The 21,229-nt window shown below is 38.3% G+C and overlaps 1 protein-coding gene across 1 annotated transcript in view; it reads left to right on the top strand.

Annotated features, from left to right (window-relative positions):
• The first annotated feature begins 2,229 nt into the window (after positions 1-2,229).
• The window catches only part of UBAP2 (ubiquitin associated protein 2), a 54,631-nt gene continuing 35,631 nt past the window's right edge, over positions 2,230-21,229 (top strand). Inside the window, exon 1 of the mRNA XM_006898503.1 lies at positions 2,230-2,292. Coding sequence (XP_006898565.1) covers positions 2,230-2,292 — 63 coding nt within the window. The remainder of the gene's footprint in view (positions 2,293-21,229) is intronic.

The raw sequence follows: 21,229 nt of genomic DNA, 5'->3' as shown, positions 1-21,229 counted from the left end.
TCATAACTGACCTGTCATTGGATTTCCAAAGTTGTTCATGGCACAGAAGGAGATTGGTGCTGGTAGATTTGAATAGCTAGAATGACGTAGCTTTTGAGTTAGCCATGACTCAGAGCCACCCTGTAAACAGTATTGCTTTATCCTGTCCTGTCTTCACATTTCCTGCGTTAATGCAGATCCTTTTTTGCAGTAATTTTGTCAATCCACTCTCATTGACTTTCTCTAGTGCTCTACATTTTTCAATATATTATCTTTTCCTGTGGACTTGTGCCAGTCCTTGGATTGAATGGTTGTAAAAGGAACAACGAGAATATGGGTATGGCCAAGCCTGCCTAATACCACAAAGGGGCGCTGTCCCTATCAACAAAATCCACAGTACCAAATATTGTAAAATAATTACATGGTTCTCCCTTTGCCTCCTTTTAATTACTGGGTCCAGTGTTCATTGTAAATTGACTCACAGATTTTACTTTACTGACACTTGTGGGATTTATTAGAGAAATAGGCTGGGGTGGGGTGGGGGAGGCAAAAGATATAATACAATGAAAATCCCCAAACAGGTTAATAATAAGACAATTCTGCAATTAATTTAGACAACTTCTTAGTTAACAAGTGCAAGTTCTGGTTCAGCAGGAAATCACTGGTTTCCTCAGTCATCCGCAAATTTTGTCTCATAGCAGTCTCAAGTCAGCTCTATCTTTAATCATTCAGCAAGCAGAACCTTTAACTGTGGCTTCGTCTTCAGGACTCAGTGAGGCTAACGCCTCATCACAATCTCTCTGCAGTTGGGTTAACTCTCATATGTTGGCCTTGCAGCTGTTGATGATGTTGAAGACACTCATCAAAAGGTGAACCGTGTGTCTACAATTGAGGTAGCTGAAGAACATGCCCCAGAGGGGGCTTGGGCAATGGCTAGAAAAAGAATTTTCCAAAAGTCCTAATGTGACAATGGTTTACTTTAAGTTTTGAATGTGTTTAAATTTTATAATTGAAGTTTTAATGTTAGGAAGGAATGAGCGTTAATAGTGATGTAAGACTGAAAAAAATTAATGGGTAAGGCATATTTTAAAATTTTTTTTCTAGAGTTAAGACTTGCAGAATTAAGGTATTGATATTAGGGGAAATGGTCAAGTCATTCATACAGGCTTTTTGCACTAGGAACATCAACAACATTGTGCTTTGACTCACAGAAAGTTGTCGTTACTTAGAACTTAAATGTGTAATTTGTACTGTCATCTTTCAAGAGTTTATCTTCTATTTTAATTTTCCCTTTTACTTCATCTCATGTGTTTGATTCTTTTCTAAATTGGTGAGGGAAATGATTGCCTGATGTGCAATTATGATTAGTTGAGGATATATAAAAGTCTCATAGAAATGAAATAGGTAGGATTAAGGTGAAATCAATAAATGTGGACCCCACACTGTAGAATCATCATCCTGAGTACAATGGAGCAGCATTGCAGCACTGGGCTGGGATGCAGGGTCTGGCCATTAAACTAGACAGCCCACCAAGGCAATCTGGAGCTTTATAATCAACTACTTACATGTTACTCATTGGAAAGCCCTGTGAAAAGTAGTTTTACAAAGCTTAAATTCTCCTCGTTTGCGATCATTTGAAATGGAACATGTATGAGCTGTGAATTCCTTCCTTGTATTTTTTAAGCTAAGGTCATTTGGTACTTTAAATGACTTTGCTTGCTTTTGGGGTAATATTAGTAAAGCACAGAGAATTCCTGCATGTCTTTCATTTAGTTTTCTTTGTTAACATCCTCCATAATCATAGTATGTAAGTTAAAAACAAAGAAACCAAATTGTTGCGTAACTTTTAACTCACTTTCCCAAAAGTGAGGTGTTGGATTTTTTGTGAGTTTTATTTTCACCTTTTTAGAGTTACTAGGGATTTGGATTTGCTCATGAGGTTGTCTTTAAAACTATTTTTCTATTGCTTCCTGTTACTCCACTTTGTTTTGGATTCCACAAGGAAAGAAAATGAAAATAAGCCACATGACTAGGGAAGATGAACGAGAAACTTAGGTCATTTGACTAGAGAAACGAGATCTTTGTGATGTTTAATTTGTTGCTTATTTATTTCATGAGAAGAGGTTGTATACATTTGAAGGACCTACATTTAGAGTCCTTTTCTTTGGATCAGATTTTCTATTATAGTAATGCTGCAGTGCTTGAAAGCCCTATTTATTTTTGTGTGTTTTCCAGGCAACCGCTGAACAGATGCGTCTTGCTCAAGTGATCTTTGATAAGAATGACTCAGACTTTGAAGCAAAAGTTAAACAGGTATGTTTTTGGCACATGTAACTATCTTTTTGCTACTTGTTTAGTTGAGATCTTAGTTTTAAAACATACTTTTATCCTCCAGCCAGTTTACTTGAGTGGTTTATTTTAAATTATTTGTTGTGATTTTTGTAGAAGTTTATAGAACAAATAACTTTAACATTCAGTAGTTCTCACTGTTTGATGACATTGATTAAACTTCTTGTTTATTGGATATTTGACTTGTGATTAAATATCATTTAGGTGGACAAAATGATATCCTCTTGGCAGTAGAATCTTTCTGAGTTACTAGTGTTTGCATGTTGTCTTAGGTTGGGTTCCTTTGGGAAGCAAAAATCAACAGACACGTATTTTAGGGAAAGGCTCACTAGCTTATAGGTCAAACCTCAAAAACAAGTATCTGGGGATGCAAAGTCCAAGTCTTTAGTAGCAGACAGGCAGGACCTCAGGCTGCTGGCTTTGACGGTCCAGAGGCAATACATACAAGGTGGTTTTTGGGGAAACAGCATCACAGACAGCTGACTTTGGAGACTGCTAACTTCTGGATTCAGAAACTGGTATGTCTGTAGGTGATTTTTGGGAAGCAAAGTGGCTGACTTTGGAGATCCGTCCAGCATTGGCATGTACTACAAGTCACTGGTTCAAGTCTGGAGAACATGAGCCAAATATTAGATGTAGGAAATGTTTTCATATTGTTGTTGGTGCTTAGATGTCCTCTTTGGAGAAAGTTCTGATTATATCTTTTGTTTATTTTATGATGAGTTGCCTATTTTTTTTTTAATTTACCTGAACATTTGTTGTTGTTGTTATGTGCCGTCGAGTCGCCTGTGACTCATAGCGACCCTCTGTACAACAGCCCTAAACTCCGCTCTGTCCTGTGCCAGTCGCACTGTCTCTGACACTCCCATCCCAATTGTCCCAGTCACTGAATCAATCCACCTCATAGAGGGCCTTCCTCTCCTACGCTGTCCCTCCACCCTCCCAAGCATGATGTCCCTCTCCAAGGACCGGTCTCTCCTCACAACATATCCAAAGTATGTTAGACGGAGCCTCAGAATCCTTGCCTCCAAGGAGCCACCCGGTTTAACCCTTTCCAGGACAAATCTGTTTGTTTTCCTAGCAGTCCATGGTATTCTCAATACTCTTCTCCAGCACCACAGCTCACCTGAACATTAAATTTTTTTTTAAAATTATTTTTTGTGTGTGTGTACCGTCAAATTGGATCTGACTGGTACAACAGGAGATTGCCCCTTCTTCTCCAGCAGAGCTTCTGGTGGATTTGAACCATGTACCTCTGGGACCGTAGTGCAGCTTCTTTCCATTAGGCCACCAGAGCTCCCATTACCTGGACATTTAATGGAGGAAAGGAGAAGAGTTGTTCTGCATTTGTTCTTAAAGCAAATTCATTTGAAAGATAGTGAATGATTATCATAAGTCAAATGCACTGATCCATCTGATATTCAGCCCATGAAACCAAGGCTTTCTTTTTCTAAAGTCGTTGTTGTTGATTGAGTTAGAGTTCGGCACCACTCATAGTGACCCTATGAACAAAAGGCCGGAAGCCTTTCTATAGCTATCGATATTTATCAAAGTTTGTAGAGTTTCTAGAGGCATGTTGTTTAGGAAGTTGATGCCACTCCTCCTTCCAAACCTGTCTTAAACTGGGAGCAGCACCAAACACTGTCCACCGTTAACCGTTACAGCATTGACACCCCAGTGGCACAAGGTTCAGCATCACAGCAACCCCAGGTTACCTCAGTAGAGCATATTGACAGAAGAGTGCTGTACCATTAAGAAGAATGTTGACCCTACCCTAAAATAAAATGCCAGTAACTTCCAAAGATTTTATGGAAATAGTACAATTCATCTTTGTTTTTCCCGTTTCTTCAAGCAAACACATAAATGCAGGTAAAGGAGATGAAACATGACAACTAGAGAATCTAACCTAGAAAATAATACTAAATAACCTTGTCGTTGTTGTTAGGTGCCGTCGAGTCATAGATGACTCATAGCGACCCTATGAACGAAAGGCCTGAGCACTGTTCGTACATATAGTTTCCAGAGGCAAGCCATTTCGGAAGTGGATGCCGCTTCTCCTTCCAGGCTTGTTTTAGTCGGGAAGCTCCAGCCAACACTGTCCACCATGGGTACCCATTACCATGATTGGCACATCACTGTCACAGTGTTCAGCATCACAACAACCACGAGTTACCTCTGTACAGCAACGCACAGACCACCTAGTGCTATACCACCTAGAAGAATGTTTGACAGGAAAATTTGAAATCTTACAAAACATAAATATTTCTGCTAATATGAATCTTTAAAACAAAGAATTAGTATTTTTCTTTTTTTCAAGTTATCCTTCTGTTTTTATAATAATAGTCTTATACAACATTTTTCCTTATGAGACTGTCTTAGTTCACTCAGCATATTGCTCTCAAGCCTCTCCCAAGTTGTGTAGTATTTTTTGAAATTGTTGCTCCTGAGTTCTGTGTAGTATTCCGTTGTGTGCACTACAGTTTATTTCTCAGTTCATTCTATTGTGGTTGGACATTTGGGCTGTTTCCATTTTCTTGCAGTGGTGCATAATGCTGCTATGAAGACTGGTGTACAAATCTCTGTTTCTGTTTCTTTTTTTTCTCACCCCCCTTTTTTATTTATCATTAATTTTAATGAATGTTTACAGAGACTTTGGATTTCCATTCCAAAGTTTGTTGTTGTACTTTTCTCCCTGCCCACCCCTCCCCAGTTCGCTCTTCTCTTTGTAAAGTAAAAGAAAAATTCTTTTCATTGTTATATCTTTCCCCCCAAGTCCATGACGTAATTCCTAATCATATATTCCTTTTAAACAGTTCTCTCCCTCATCTGTTTCAATGCAGTATACATAATTTATCCCATCTTTCTCAGTCTCCCCCCAAACCCGATGTCAGTCCTGTTTTACCAGAGGCACTATGCAGTATTTGTCGTTTTGTGTCTGAGATATTTCACTCAGCATAATGTCCTCCAGGGTCACCCATTTTTTATTATATTTCATGAGTTCCTTGTTTTTCAAAGCAGCGTAATACTCCATTGTGTGAATATATCAGAGCTTCTCTATCCATTCGTTTGTTGATGGCCACTTAGGTTGTTTTTAACTCTTTGTGGTTGTTAACAAAGCTGCAATAAACATTAGGTGTGCATTAGATACTTTTCATATTACGTCAAGTAACAACAATACCGCTTAAAAGTTTCTGTTGAGGTAATAGGGAAGAGACTATTCAGAAAGCAATCATCTTTTCAAAATGCGCAAGGTTAAGTATTAAATGTCCTTTCATAAAAGGTAGGTTAATTGTTTATTTAGTTGTTTTCATGGAGACTAAACCAATTTTCCATACAGTCTTCTCTCTGGATTGCTACTGTACTGTGACACTGTGACATACAGACTCAAAGTGTCCCTAAACATAAGGAACAACATTTTTTTCTTTTAACTCATGATACTGGGCCATGTTTGAAAAATGGAATATTTGACATGAGTGGTCAGGTGATAGATACCAGAATGTCAGAGTTGCCTGTATTTTTATATTGAGTTTGTTGCAGATCTCTATAAATTTTAGAGATTAATGGGTCAAGGTATTTTGAACTATAAACAGAAAGTATTAAAATATAGTTAAACATAACTAGTAACACAACTCTTTAAATCATAAATTTGTTCACTGAGACTTAAGAAATCTTACTGTGCTTAATCTGTGAGTGTTCCTAGTGATGAAAATATTATGTAGTTTAGCCTTCATTAAAGAGAATCAACTGAAGAGACTTCTTTGATTACTTCAGACTTGTTATATGGCATTAAGTTGTATACAACTAATAGCCACACTATGAACAACAGATATGAACCCTGTCCTGTGATATCCTCATCATCTCTGACATGGTCAAATCCATTGTTGGCTGTTGCTGTGTTAATCTATCTTTTTTAGGGTCTTCTTTCTTTTTTTTAATATCAGTATTTTAAAATTTTGTTTGTAACGAAAGTTTACAGAAAACTTGAATTTCCATTCATTTATTATTGCACAAGGGTCTTCCTTTCTTATACTGATCTTCTGCCTTTCCAGGCATAATGTTTTTTTCCCCCCAAGAAATAGCTCCTTTTAGCAGCATGCTCAGAGTTTGTGAGACAAAGCTTCCCCCCCCTCCCTTTACCTTCAGAGAGCCCTTTGGCTGTACTTTTTTTCAAGACATCTATTTGTTCTTTTGGCAGTCCATGGGATAGTTAATACTCTTCTCCAACATCATAGCTCAAAGACATTGATTCTTCTGTCATTCTTAGTCACTGCAGTTCAGACATAGTATGAGAGCAATACCTTTAGGAATAAATTTTTTTTTCTATAATTATATTTTATGAATTTTCATAAACATTTACAGAGATTTTGGGTTTCCATTCATTCATTGTTGCACTATTCTCTCTACCCTCCTCCCAGTTTGTTCTTGTCCAAATGCCACAGTGCTTGTCAAAGCCAGTTCTGATTAATCTTCTTTGTCAGTGTGTCCTTTGCCATCACTCCTCCCTGAGAGAGACTTCACCCTGAGTCATAAGGAAAAGGGGATGGCGTATTCTCTTAGCTACTTCCTGCTGAAAAGGGACACTGTGGGTTTCAGGGTGAAGGTCTTCTCTCACTACTCTAAAGGGCCCCTTTGGCAGTAGGAAACACATAGACTATTATGGAGATTGATTTTGGAATTTAGATGCACTCTTATTGATTGTGCTTGGCCGTACATGTTCATATCGTTGAAGATGTATCATGGGGGTGTTGCAACCTAGAAGACACAAATTTGACTAACAAGTTATAAGTACATGAGTCAAAAATTATGGAAAAGTAAAAGAAAAGATTCTTTCATTGTTTTACAAACCCTCCCCCAGGTCCCCTCCACCATGTAGCCCTCGCTCTAGTCTCCTGTGATGACAGAAATACCTAGTTATATATCTCTTTTAAACAGTTTTCTCCCTCCTCTGTTTCAGTGCAGTATACATTATTGAACCCATCTTACTCAGTCTCTCCCCAACCCCAAGGACAGTCCCATTCTACAACAGTGGCATCATGTAATATTTGTCCTTTTGTGACTGGGATATTTCACTCAGCATAATGTTCTCCAGAGTCAACCATTTTGAATAATATTGCATGAGTTTCTTGTTTTTTAATGCAGCATAGTATTCCATTGTGCGAATATACCACAGCTTCTCTAGCCATTCGTTTGTTGATGGGTACTTAGGTTGTTTCCAGCTCCTTGCTATTGTGAACAAAGCTGCAGTAAACATGGGTGTGCATATATCTGCTTGGATGTCAGCTATGGTCTCTTCAGGGTATATTCCCAGTAGTGGAATTGCTGGGTCAAATGGTATCTCTATTTGCAACTTTTTGAGAAAGCGCCATACTGCTTTCCACAGGGGTTGCACCATTTTACACTCCCACCAACAGTGAATCAGGGTTCCAGTTTCTCCACAACCTCGCCAGCATTTGTTGCTTGCTGTTCTGTTAAATTTTGCTATTTTGACTGGGGTGAAATGATATCTCATAGTTGTTTTAATTTGCATCTCTCTTAGGGCTAGGGATTTTGAGCATTTCTTCATGTGTTTGTTAGCCATCTGAATGTCGTCTTCGGTGAAGTGCCTGTTCATATCCTGTGCCCATTTTTCTATTGGATTATTTACCTTTATCTTGTTGTGGTGCTCAAGTATTTCATAAATTCTGGATATAAGTCCCTTATCTGATATGTTATTACCAAATACTTTTTCCCAGTCAGTGGCTTCCCTTTTTACCCTACTGGAGAAGTTTTTGGATGTGCATAGGGATTTGAGTCTTAGAAGATCCCATTCATCTATGTTATCTTCTCCTGGTTGTAGGAGGAATAAATTTTTTGACAGTTGCAGAATTTCACTCGTGAGATTGTAGAACGTTAAAACACTTGGTATATGTGAAGTTCTGATCGATGCCATAGTAGTTCAGTTAAGGTACATTGACTTTGTGCTAAATAGTTGGAGTAGTTGTTCTTCGAATAGTTATTATAAAGGCATACTTATTTTTTGTGAAAAGCGTGTTTATTTTTGTTGATAGAAGTCATTTCCAATTTATGACCACCTTATGTGTAACAACAAAATAGTACATAGCCCTGTACTACCTTCATGATTGTCGGTATGAGAAAACACATAGTCCATCTAATACTTGAGTAGTTTAGAACTTTAGGAATCACTTGTTATTGAATTATGTTTGCGTTATTCTTCTGATCCTGGATGTGCTAGGAATGTTGGGCACGTGAGAAAAATACCTGATGTGTGTGCTGCAACTGAAAAATCTTAATAAATTAGTGTGGAGGAAGGTTGATTTGGAATTTCATTCATCCAACTTGTTCTTGAATCACTGATATATGGAAGAGGACATCTTTCATACAGGGAGATAGCATAATTTCTATCTTTATAGAAACATCTTGAAGTTAATATCAAGTGGTGTTTTGGATTCCCTTAACCTTTTCTTTTTAAAAAATAATTTCAATAGCTTATGGAAGTGACGGGGAAAAATCAGGATGAATGCATAGTGGCCCTACATGACTGTAATGGAGATGTGAACAAAGCGATCAATATATTGTTGGAAGGGAATTCAGATACAGTAAGTATTATTTAAGTATTATTAATAGTAATTATTAATAACTTTGTAGTGTTAATGTCTCTAGTTCTATATTATGTTTTAAATTTTTCCTTGGTTGTGGATGAGAGTGGAGAACATCATAAATTAATACAATTCTATATTTGATCTTCTAGAAAGAACACTATGTGTTACTACTATGACTAGTTACTATTTATATAATCTGTGATTTCTTCATGAAGTTGTAGATTTTGAATATTCAAAAGAGAAGTTGGTTGTCTACTCTAGCTTTTCATAGTTTATAAAATTCTTAGAATCCGGACATTTTCTACTTTCTAAAATTTTTTTCTTGGCTCCAGTGTTCGTAATTCCCCTCATATCTTAGTCATTACCACTATTATCTCTAGACTATCAGACAGCCAGGCTTTGCTAGTATACCTATTTACTTATATGTGAGTGTTATACAGATACTTTCTTATGATAGTTTGACATATAAAATAGGGGAGATTTTTTTTTACTTTGGTCAGTTTTGAGGAATACAGCACACTGGGATCCCTCACTCACTCACTCACTCTTTGCTTTGGAGTTGGGACTGACTTTGATTTCAGGGGCTGTATGCACATTGCCTAGGAGGAGATTACCCATTTTTGTCCTGAGGAGCAGTTGCTATGAGTAAAGGTTGTAGAAATGAATTTCTGGGTAAAAGGTGTGCATCAATGAAATTTTGATACTCTTGCCAGATAATGTTATAGGAGGTTTATCATAGGCACATATTCACCAGAATTGTTACTGAGTCCCTTAAGTATTGGCTATAAAGCTACACTAATTGTTGGGTTGATTAGAACTATGTTCCATAGGGGTTTTGAGGCTGAGCCTTTACACAGGCAGATTGCTAGGCCTTTCTTCTGTGGCCCTCTGGGTTAGTTTAACCACCAGCCTTTTCATTAGTAACAGGAGCTGTACTTTTGCTTGTAGATATTTTGTGTCAGCTAGGGATTGGTTGACTATTGGTGTTTTTAACCTTCATTCAAAGCTCAGGAAGAAACTGGTTGTATTTTCTGTTCTTCAATTTAGTCTATGTCTAATATAACTATGTCCTATGATTGGAATTGCTGTCTTTATTAAGGAAAAGTTTGAGAAAAGGAAGCTATCAAAATTTATTGGCCATTACTAATTAGGAAAACAGAATGTGTTCTCTGTATGGCAGTGGGATCTTAGAAAAGAATTAAAGTAGTATAGTATTTGCCATCTTTGTGATCAGATATGTTGAACTATGTGGAAAAGAATTTAAATAGGCAAGCTAGCAGTAAGTTGGGGGTAATTTGGCTTGAAAGATACATACATGCTCTCTCTACAATTGTACAAATTTTGAATGATCACTCTTCTCTTTGGTAGACTTCATGGGAGACTGTAGGAGGTAAGAAGAAGAATTTTGGAAAAGAAAGTTCAGAAAACAAAGAGAATAGAGAGAAGAGAAGTGAGAGGGAAACTAACCGTGGACGTGCAAACAACAATAACCGGAAAGGAAGAGGTGGCAGTCGGACCCGAGAGTGTAAGTACAGACTTTTCTTCTCAACTTTCTTGAACATTTTCCTCAGTATTCTTAAAATTTTCACACAAGCTGAAAAGCCGAACTGCTAGGCCAGTGAATGCCATAAATCCATTTCTTCAGTGCAGTTTGACGTAATTAACATTTACTTAGGAGCTTTAAGTGAGTAATTCATTAGAACCTAACTCTAATAGAATTTCATATCAGTGCTAACTTGGAGTTAGTGGTTTATTAGGAATCAAGTACAATCTCTTAAAGACAGACAGAAGCTCTTTTTTCCTTACTCATTTACAGATGCTCATACTATATAGATAAGAACTAGTTTAAGAGGAAAGTTGTTGAGTAGGAAGACTTGGGCTTTGACACCATTTACCTGAAAAAAGCACAACCTTTACCACAGACTTAACAAAATAGTTCAGCTATGAAAAAGAAAATGCGTATATTCACCATATCAGTCTGGAGACTTTTGTTTGCTCATTTTTTTTTATAGATATTTATTGCGCTATTTGTATGTAGCAGGTACACTTAGGAGTATTGGAAATGCAACAATGACTAAAAAAATCTGTGTTCTCCTAAAACTTCTCTTTAGAAGGTATAACAATGAAAAGGAAAATAAGCAAAATATTTCATGATTTTAAGTGCTGTAGAGGAAAACAAAAGCAGAAAGGTTGGAATGATGGAAGGAATGTAGCAGGTGTATGTTTTGAGAGTCTCCAAATTTACTCTCAGAGAGAACGTGTCTTAATAGTTGAAAGAGATGAGAGGAACAAGTCATGTAATGATTTACTATATTATATATTATTCTAGGGACTAAATACTGCTAAATAGATTGTTGTTGTGTACCGTTGAGTTGGAACTGACCCATAGCTGACCTTCCAGCAGGTTTTTGGAGGCAGTTAATCAGACTGGAGGACATGACCCGTCCTTCTCCCACTGGAGCTGCTGGTGGCCTCGAACCATGTGATTTTGGGATTGCAGTGCAGCTTTTTGCCACTAGGCCACCAGAGCTGCCTGCTAAATAGATTAGCAGTTTTTTAAATCTACTTGACTAGAGTTTCTCTGCTTTAAATATTATAGAAAATTAGTTTCTGATTCTTGAGAGTTTAGAAATATTTAAGAAACATTATGCTTCTTAAAGTGGCATAGTGCATTTTTTGTTGTGTGTGTAACTGAAAGTTTGAAGATTTGAAACCATCGGGGCCTCCTAGGGAGAAAGAAGGGCAATCCATTCCTGTAGAGCTTGACAGCCTTCGGAATCTGATGGAGGCTTGCCATGAATTGGAATTGCCTTATAGCAACAAGATTGCCTTGGATTTTTAGTAGGGTTATTAATACCAATATGAGATTGAGAAGCAAAGGGTGTGTGTTGACTTAATCTGAATTGTGTCTTAGAAAAGCTTGTCTATAATAATATTTTTCACTGGGACTCTGTATTTGACAGTACCATTTTGTTAATTTTGTACCTCCCAAGACTGAGCAATTCTGTGGTATATTGCACAGCTCCATAATGGCAGACCTACTTTACAGGGAACTTAAAACCTAAACTCACTGTCTTGAGTCATAGCAAATCTCTCTGCATTTCCAAGGCTGTAAATCGTAATTGGAAGACATGGCCCATCTTTCTCCTGTGGAGCAGCTGATGGATTTAAACTGCTGGAGACACCTGGCCTTTAAGATCGCAGCATGATACCCTACAGACCATGCCACCAGAGCTCTTAACTTTTTAGAGGAATGCAAGCCCAAATAGAGGAATGATAAAGCAGTACATATTAATTAATTTTATTTCCATTTTTTTTACTTGTGATTTGAGAAAGATGCCCTACCATTCAATTTTTTTGAGCCTTTTGTTTTTACTAATAATTTTATATTTTGCATTTTACTGTGGTTCGGATGAAAGGCTTTTACAAAACCAATTAGTTTTCTGTTCTGTGATCATTATTCTGTTATTGTTTGTTTCATGACATTGGTGCAATCCATTCACTGATAGCAGTTTTCCTCCTCCACTCTTGGGTTTTTATTTCTAGTGTTCCCTGAATTTTCTTTGTTTTGATTTTCTGGATCCTTCCCCTTGTCTTTCTTTCTCTGCCATCAATAACGAACTGGTTTGATCATATACTAGAAGTTTAGAAAAGGAAAGTAGCTTTCTCTGCTTTTTTTCTTAGTTAGGGGTGAAGAGAATGGAATCGATTGCAATCAAGGGGACAAGTCATCAGAGCGTGGCAAGCGAACCCGTGGTAGAGGTAAGCCCAGATAAGGGGGAAGTTATTAAGTGCTTGTGATCTGAGGGAAAAGGCAGCCTTTACTGGTTTTGATTAGAAATGCCAGTGCCCTTTGAAAGAATGGTTGTTCTTAGAAAATGTTTTGATTCCTTTACTGATGTCTGTAAATAAACTGTTGGATTCAATAGTTTTGAGGAAATATATTGGTTTTTTTCAGATGAGCTGAGAAAGTTTTTTTAATCTCTACAACCAAAAGCCATTTTCAAATTCACTGATACTGGACGTTGACTTATTTTGACTTACTTGTTTTACTTATTTGTAACACTGGTTGTAATATTGGAATAATTTGCTCATTGATTGTCCCTTTCAGTATGTTTCCTGGTAGATAGAATTTTTTTCATTTTTCACTTAATGTCTTTAGGCTACTTAACGAATGGAGCTTCATAGATTTGAGAATTGTGAATACATCTTCTTAGGATTATAAAATCAAGATATATGATGTGATATGCACACCTTGTTTGAGTCTAGTGGTAAGATTACCTATTGTGTGTATTAAGAGCAAGTTTTTAAGAAGAAAATGTAAAATTTGCTATTTTCATAGTCTTGATAGAAAATATTTTAGTGCGTGTACTTACAGTTTTAGACTCAGAAGTGTATACCTTCAGAGATAAAGAAGACAAAGTAACAAACATCTTGTAGTAAGCCTCTAAATTTCAGGGTTTCTGACAGGATGTGGTGGTCACAGTATAACACCAGTGTTGTTTCTTCATTCCATGGTAGAAGGTCATGATCAAGGTAGATGATGTAAAAATCTTCATCTCTTATGTCACTTGCCTGAAATGACATGTAGCTTTGAGGAGTATAGAAGAAGCACTGGTTGTCTAATGAAAAGATTTTTCAGTTTCAAGGTGTTGGATCTTTGAGGTGCTATGTCAGACTCTTTGGCAAGTTGTCAGTTCTTCTTAATGCAATTTCCACAATTGCTTTATTGAATTTTTCAGTTTATCTCTCTTAGAGTGGTTGCTTAAGACATTTTTAAAGATAAAAGGCAAACCCATGTTAGAGAATGAGGAATTGTTACAAAAACACATCATTGAAGCCAGTGAATATGGATATAAGTGAGAGTTTTATGGGGTATTGTCATTACTTTGAGGATAAATATTTGCCTACTTTGTTGTTATTTAAGCAAATAAAACCCATATAAACTTTAGAGACCTAATCAAATCACTAGTGTTTTTCTTAATTATAAATGTCGTAGATTAATTATGCAGGGGATTTTTTGGTTTTCTGGAGTGTTTAGTGAATGTTCATGTAGTTTTCTAACTAGTAAACAGTGAATAGGAATGTTGTTATTGTTATGTGCCGTCGAGTCGCTTGCGACTCATGGTGACCCTATGTACAACAGCCCTAAACTCTGCTCTGTCCACTGCCAGTTGCACTGTCTCTGTTACACCCATCCCGATTACTCCAGTCATTGAATCAATCCACCTCATAGAGAGCCTTCCCCTCCTGTGCTGTCCTCTGCCCTCCCAAGCATGATGTCCTTCTCCAAGGACTGGACCCTCCTTACAACATGTCTAAAGTATGTCACATGAAGCCTCAGGATCCTTGCCTCCAAGGAGCAGCCTGGTCTCACCCTCTCCAGGATGAACCTGTTTGTTCTCTTGGCAGTCCATGGTACTCTCAAAACTCTTCTCCAGCACCACAGCTCAAAGGCATCAGTTCTCTTTCTATCTTCCCTAGTCATTGTCCAATTCTGACACATAACAAGTGATTGCAAAGACCATGGCCTGTATCAGACGTACCTTAGTCTCCAGAGAGATACCATCGCTCTTCAGTACTTTGGAGAGGTCCCTAACAGCAGACTTTCCCATGGCAATACGTCTTTTAATTTCCTGGCTACTGGTGCCATGAGTGTTGACTGTGGAGCCAAGCAAACTAAAGCTGTGAACAATCTCAATCTATTCACCATCCATCCTGATGCTACCAATTGGTCCAGTGATGAGAATCTTTGTCTCCTTGACATTGAGCCTCAATCCATATTGAAGCCCGCAGTCCTGGACCCTCTGCAGCAAGCACTTCAGGTCCCCCTCAGTTTCAACAAGCAGGGTTGTGTCATCTGCATACACAGAATAGGAATAGAATTCAGTAAAGCATAGATTACTTGAGGTACCTCAAGTACTAATAGAAAGAACTAATAGGAGCTTTTTTTTGGTAAATAAAATTTTTCTTTGTACTGGTTTGCTTACTTTGGCTAATGACCTTTTGAACTGGTTGGAAAATATTTTCTACTTGGTGTGTCTTTCACAAGACTTTTGACAGTTGGAATAGCAAATGTAGATTTGGCAAATGATTTGGGTTATGGCTGAATTATTAGAAAGCTGGGTGAGTTTGCCAGGAGGCCCTTTGGTAGTTTGTCATGGTGAAAGGTACTGTTGGTTGCCAGCTGCTGCCACCTGACAATTGTAAGCTTTTCCTGGACCTTCCTGAGGTGTAGCTCCAAGATTGTAAAAATTTCCTTCAACAAGTGAACCTGAATTGAAACCAGTTGCATGATGATCACAGGGAAAGGGAGAAATTGTGTTCTTCCAGCAAATATTCTGAAGAGCAGGAAAGATATTCAGAAACCATTGCTTCATGGGGAATTGTGATGATTTTTTCTTTCTTTCTTTTTTTTTTTAGTCAGTATCAATGTATTTAAAAAGTATTAATGTTTGGTGGAGCTCCCAGATTGATCCAAGTTTGGAAACAGGAGTGGCATCTACTTCGTAAATCACATGTCTCTGGAAACTGTGAACTTGGGAGAAATGACAAGATCGATCGATCAATCTATCTGTCTATCTAGAGCCCTTGTATTTAAAAGTCGGTTGGGCCGGAGGGTCTAGTGTTATTTTATTTTGGAGGAACATTTTTCTAAGTTGTACAGCACTAAGTTGTTGCACTCAGGTAATCTGGGTTTGCTGTGATGGTGAGCCTTGTGCCATTGGGTTGTCAAATGTCCTAACGGCTGCCCATGGTAGACAGTGTTTTTGGTGGGGCTCCCAGTTTAAGACAGGTTTGGAAGTAGGAGTGGCATCTAATTCCTAAACTATATGCTATGGAAGCTCTATGAACTTGGAGAAACAACGATAATTATAGAAAGGCTTTCAGGCCTTTTGTTGTTAGGGTCACTATGAGTGGTGCTCAACTTGACAACAATAAAGAGATTCTGGACTATAGAAATGATCTTATAGAAATGAACTTAGGAACTTTCTTGCCTCAGATGTTTAAGACTTGATAGCTCATAGACTTTTATTTTTTATCATTTCATCCCTCAGGTTTGTTTGTTGTTTTTTTTTTTTTTTTATTTGGGATTACCAGAAATTTTGCTTTTGGGGTTTTTTTTCCCTTCATTGAAAGACGAGTCTTCATTCTGAGCTGTTATATTGCAGGGGTAGCTATCTGTCTCAAAGAACAATGTAGGGTAATGATAGGGATATAAAAAACAAATGTCACTGGTAGTATTATTAGTTAAGGCAGTGAAATAGGTAATTTTGTTAATTTGCAATTTATAGAAAACGAAATCTATTTAAGGAGCTCTGGTGCGAATTGTGCTGCCAGTCCAAAGACAGACAGTTCAAACCTTGGGAGAAAGATAGGCTGTCTCTTCTTATGCAGTCTACAGCCTTCGAAAACCTTTGGGTGGGAGGGGGTGTGTGTGTGAGAAAGAGAGAGAGATATGAAGATGTGTCTTAGTGTGAGTGAGGTTGTATATCACCTGTGAATTCCTACTTGATCGCAGTGAAGTTGTTGCTAATAATTTTTTTTTAAACCACTGACGATGTTTGCTTGGTTTGGTTTGCAGTTCATGCCTTTTTGTAGCTACTTTAAAGACCCAGCTCTGTTGACTTTTTCCTAGACATGGCAGCATTTTATTCCCTTAACTTTCTTTTCCTAACTGTCTTGTTAAATGCTATTGAGTCTGTTCCGTCAGAGTGTAACCATGCCTGATCCTGAGCCACCCTGCCAGTCACTGCTGTGCTTGAGCTCATTGCTGCAGTCTCTCTCAGTTCATCTTCTTGGGGCCTCTTTTTACTTGATGTCGCTTGATGTCCGTCTTCAGGGGTTGGTCCCTCTGACAACATGCCCTAAGTATGTGAGATGAAGTCTTATCATCCTTGCCTCCAAGGACTGCCCTAGCTGCACTTCCTGCAAGATAGGTGTGTGTGTTCTTTTGACAACTCATGATTTATTTAATATTCTTTAGCAACACTGGAATTCAAACTCCTTTTTTCTCTTACCTACCATTAGGGTGTTTTTTTTTTTAAATTATATTTTTGCATACAGAATTTATATATTGTATTTCGTTCATATATATTATATTTCACACTTCGTTCTCATTGTGTTTCATACAGTCAGTCCCACAGATTGTGTCTTATAAAATCACTGTTGATCTATACCCACTGTTGCCCCATCTTTTCAAATCCCCAATGGATCTTTCCTAATTCACCCACCAAACTCTGTGACCCTCTGATTTCCCCAACTCCCCAGCCCACCCTCGGCTCCTCTACCCCTTCCCTTACTACCATCAGTTTTTATCCCTAAGCTTGCTGCTATCTTGTTTAATGGTCAGAGTGCTAATTTTAAAAACTATATATTAAACACTGTCTTTAATTTTCTTGGTAATTTTCTCGTTCTGATTAGTATTTTACAGAAGAGGCATGGTTTTACACCATCTCCTATTTTTTGGTCAAATATATATTTTATTGATTATTCTGTTACATCTTTTTTATTCATGGTATAATGGATTTTTAAAATTAATGAAAGTTTATAGAGACTAGATTTCCATTTATTCATTGTTGCACTTTTCTCCCTACCCAACCTCCCCCCTGATACGCTCTTCTCTTTGAAAAGTAGAAGAAAAATTATTTCATGGTTACACAATCCCTCCCCCCCAAGTCCACTCCACTATGCAGCCTTCGTTCTGGACTCCTGTCATGATAATAATACCTAATCATATATCCGTTTTAAGCAATTCTTTCCCTCATCTGTTTCAATGCAGTATACATAATTTATCCCATAGTTCTCAGTCTCCCCCCAAGCCCGATGTCAGTTCTGTTTTACAACAGTGGCACTATGCAGTATTTGTCGTTTTGTGTCTGAGATATTTCACTCAGCATAATGTTTTCCAGGGTCACCCATTTTGTATAATATTTCATAGGTTCCTTGTTTTTCAATGCTGCATAGTATTCCACTGTGCGCATATACCAGAGCTTCTCTATCCATTGATTGTTGATGGACACTTAGGTTGTCTCCAACTCTTTGCTGTTGTGAACAAAGCCACCGTAAACATTGGTGTGAATATCCCATCTACTTTTAAGATGGGGCGTGTACATCAGAGATAAGGGATGGCACAAGATAGCGCCAGGCTGAGATCTGTTCATAGGGTCCCTATGAATTGTAATCATTTTGATAGCAGCAATAGCAACATTTTAAAAGTTCTACAGTATTTTTTTTAAAGTTCCACAATCTTTTATTATATAATCTAATTGTATTAAGTTACAGATCGTTCACAAACAGAACTAGATGCTTTCCTAAGTTGTGGATTTAATAAGTAGGTAGGTTTTTTTTGTCAGCAGAGGCCAGTAAACTGAGTGCACTGGATGAGAATGTTATTGCTGCTAGGGGAAATACCTTTTGTTTGCACAAGGGAGTGTAGGATGCAGAAGTTTTAGAGTATTATTATTATGTAGCATAATGGTATTTATGTCTACAACATTATTTCTTTTGAAAGGATTTGGACGTGGCAGAGGTAGAGGGACCGGAAGGTTCTCCACTCAAGGAATGGGGTAAGTCACATAATTCTTCTATGATTTTTTTTCTATCCTGTATCGAGTTTACCTATCCTGATGACTGAGGTATATTCTGTAGTAAGTAAGAAGCTGTTGTTGTTGTTGTTATGTGCCGTCGAGTCGTTTGCGACTCATAGCAACCCTGTGTACAACAGCCCTAAACCCTGCTCTATCCAGTGCCAGTCGCATTGCTTCTGACACACCCATCCCGATTACCCCAGTCACTGAATCAATCCACCTCATAGAGGGTCTTCCCCTCCTGCGCTGTCCCTCTACCCAGCATGATGTTCCTCTCCAAAGACCTGTCTCTTTTTGCAACATGTCCAAAGTATGTCAGATGAAGCCCCAGAATCCTTGCCTCCAAGGAGTAGTCTGGTTTAACCCTCTCTAGGATCAATCTGTTTGTTTTCTTGGCAGTCCATGGTACATTCAATACTCTTCTCTGGCACCACAGCTCAAAGGTGTCAATTCTCCTTCTGTCCTCCCTAGTCATTGTCCAGCTCTCTGATACATAACAAGTGATTGCAAAGACCATTGCCTGTATCAGGCGCATTTCGTCTCCAAAGAGCCACCGATGCTCTTGAGTACTTTAGAGAGGTCCCTAACAGCAGACTTTCCCATCGCAATACATTTTTTGATTTCCTGGCTGCTGGTGCCAAGAGTGTTCACTGTGGAGCCGAGCAAACTGAAGCTGTGAACAATCTCAGTCTCTTCGCCATCCATCCTGACGCTGCCAGTTGGTCCAGTGGTGAGAATCTTTGTCTTCTTGACATTGAGCCTCAGTCCATACTGAAGGCTGCAGTCCTTGACCCTCTGCAGTAAGTGCATGAGGCCCTCCTCAGTTTCAGCAAGCAAGGTTGTGTCATCTGCATAACGCAGATTGTTAATAGATCTTCCACCAATCCTGACGCCACACTTCTCCTCATAGAGCCCAGCCTCTCGGATAATCTGCTCTGCATACAGGTTGAAAAGGTATGGAGATAGGACACATCCCTGGCGCACACCCTTCCCAATTTTGAACCATGCAGTGTTGCCCTGCTCTGTTCTGACGACTGCCTCTTGGTCCGAGTATAGGTTTCGCATTAGCATGATGAAGTGTTCTGGGATTCCCATTCTCCTCAGAGTCAGCTACAGTTTGTTATGATCCACGCAGTCAGTTGCCTTTGCATAATCAATGAAACACAGATAGACATTCGTCTGGTATTCTCTTCTTTCAGCTAAGATCCATCTAACATCGGCTACAATATCTCTAGTACCACAACTCCTTCTAAACCCAGCCTGGACTTATGGCAGTTCTCTGCTGATATACTGTTCCAGTTGTTTTTGAATAATCTTCAGTAGAATCTTGCTTGCATGTGAAATCAATGCTTTTTTTTTCTGTAGTTTCCACACTCAGTTGGGTCACCCTTCTTTGGAATGGGAACAAATATAGATCTCTTCCAGTCAGTTGGCCAAGTGGTTGTTCTCCAGATTTCTTGGCACAACTTGGTGAGCACATCCAGGGCAGCATCTGTTAGCTGAAATATGTCAATTGGTATACCATCTATTCTGGGGGCCTTATTTTTTGCTATTTCTTTCAAAGCAACTTGAACTTCTGCCTTCATCACCATAAGAAGCTACTAACAAATTAAATGATATAAATAAAACTAATGGTTCAGTAGACAGTAGAACAGTGTTTTTTCACCTTGACATTTGGGACAGTTTTTTGTAGGTTAATTCTTTGTCAGAAGCAAAGATATTTAGCAACACTCTTGGTCTGTGCCCATGAGATACCAGTAGTGCCCACCCTTACCCCATCACCAAGTCAAATCAGTAATGTGTCTAGACATTGCAGAATTCTCTCTGGGGACATATTTACCCTGGTTGAGAGCCACTGCGTATGTTTGTAAAACCCAGTTCTCTTTGAATGCAGAATAAATGCAATGCTTGTGTAATGGCTTGTAGGGAAGGTTGAACTACTACCAGTAAAAGGTTTAATCAGTGGTTTATTCTTTCTTTCTGAGTAGTCTTTCACTTTTTTAAAGTGTTTAACACATTGGTTCCCTTTGAAGTTTTGTTGCTATTGGTAGGTGTCGATGAGTCGAGTACTACTTACAATAAACCTGTGTACAATAGACTTGAACCCTGCCCTATCCAGTGCCATCCTCATCATCTCTGACACACTTGGGCTCATTATTACAGTTAAATGTGTCAGTCCATCTTGTTGGGCTTCTTCTCTCTTGTTGAACCTTCCACTTTCCAAGCATGATAGCCCTTTGTAAGTAGTAGCTTTTTCTAGCCACATGTTCAAAGCATGAGAGACAAATTTTTGCTATCGTTGCCTCCAGCGTTCACTCTGGCTACACATAGCAAGTGATTGAAAAGACAGTCACCTGAATCAAGTGCACCTTAGTCTTCAGAAGACACCATTGCTGTTCAAAGTTAAAATTTTCACCTTTTTCAAAATAGCTCTACATAGATAAGTGGCAAAGAGAAGGTAATTTGCTTTAGTAAGAAGTCTGTAATAAGCTATAAAATACCACAGATATTGCAGTTTTTAAATAGAGTGTTCTGGTGGCTTTGCTGTAAGGAGTTGAGCTGCCAACCAAAAGTTATGCCTACTCAACTGAAAGGTATGTGATTCAGGAGAAAGATGGCCTGTTTCCTCCCAGGTGATTTCTTGCCTCTGAAGACACTCTGGAGGAGGGTCAAGTGTGAGCTGGCTCTGTGCCATGGTACTCAACAACAATA

This window comes from Elephantulus edwardii, unplaced genomic scaffold (genome assembly GCF_000299155.1).
Source record: "Elephantulus edwardii isolate Elephantulus edwardi_28Jun2011 unplaced genomic scaffold, EleEdw1.0 scaffold00232, whole genome shotgun sequence".
NCBI classification, from domain to species: Eukaryota; Metazoa; Chordata; class Mammalia; order Macroscelidea; family Macroscelididae; genus Elephantulus; species Elephantulus edwardii.
Note: the sequence above shows the minus strand (reverse complement) of the source record. Positions and strands in the feature narration are given on the sequence as shown.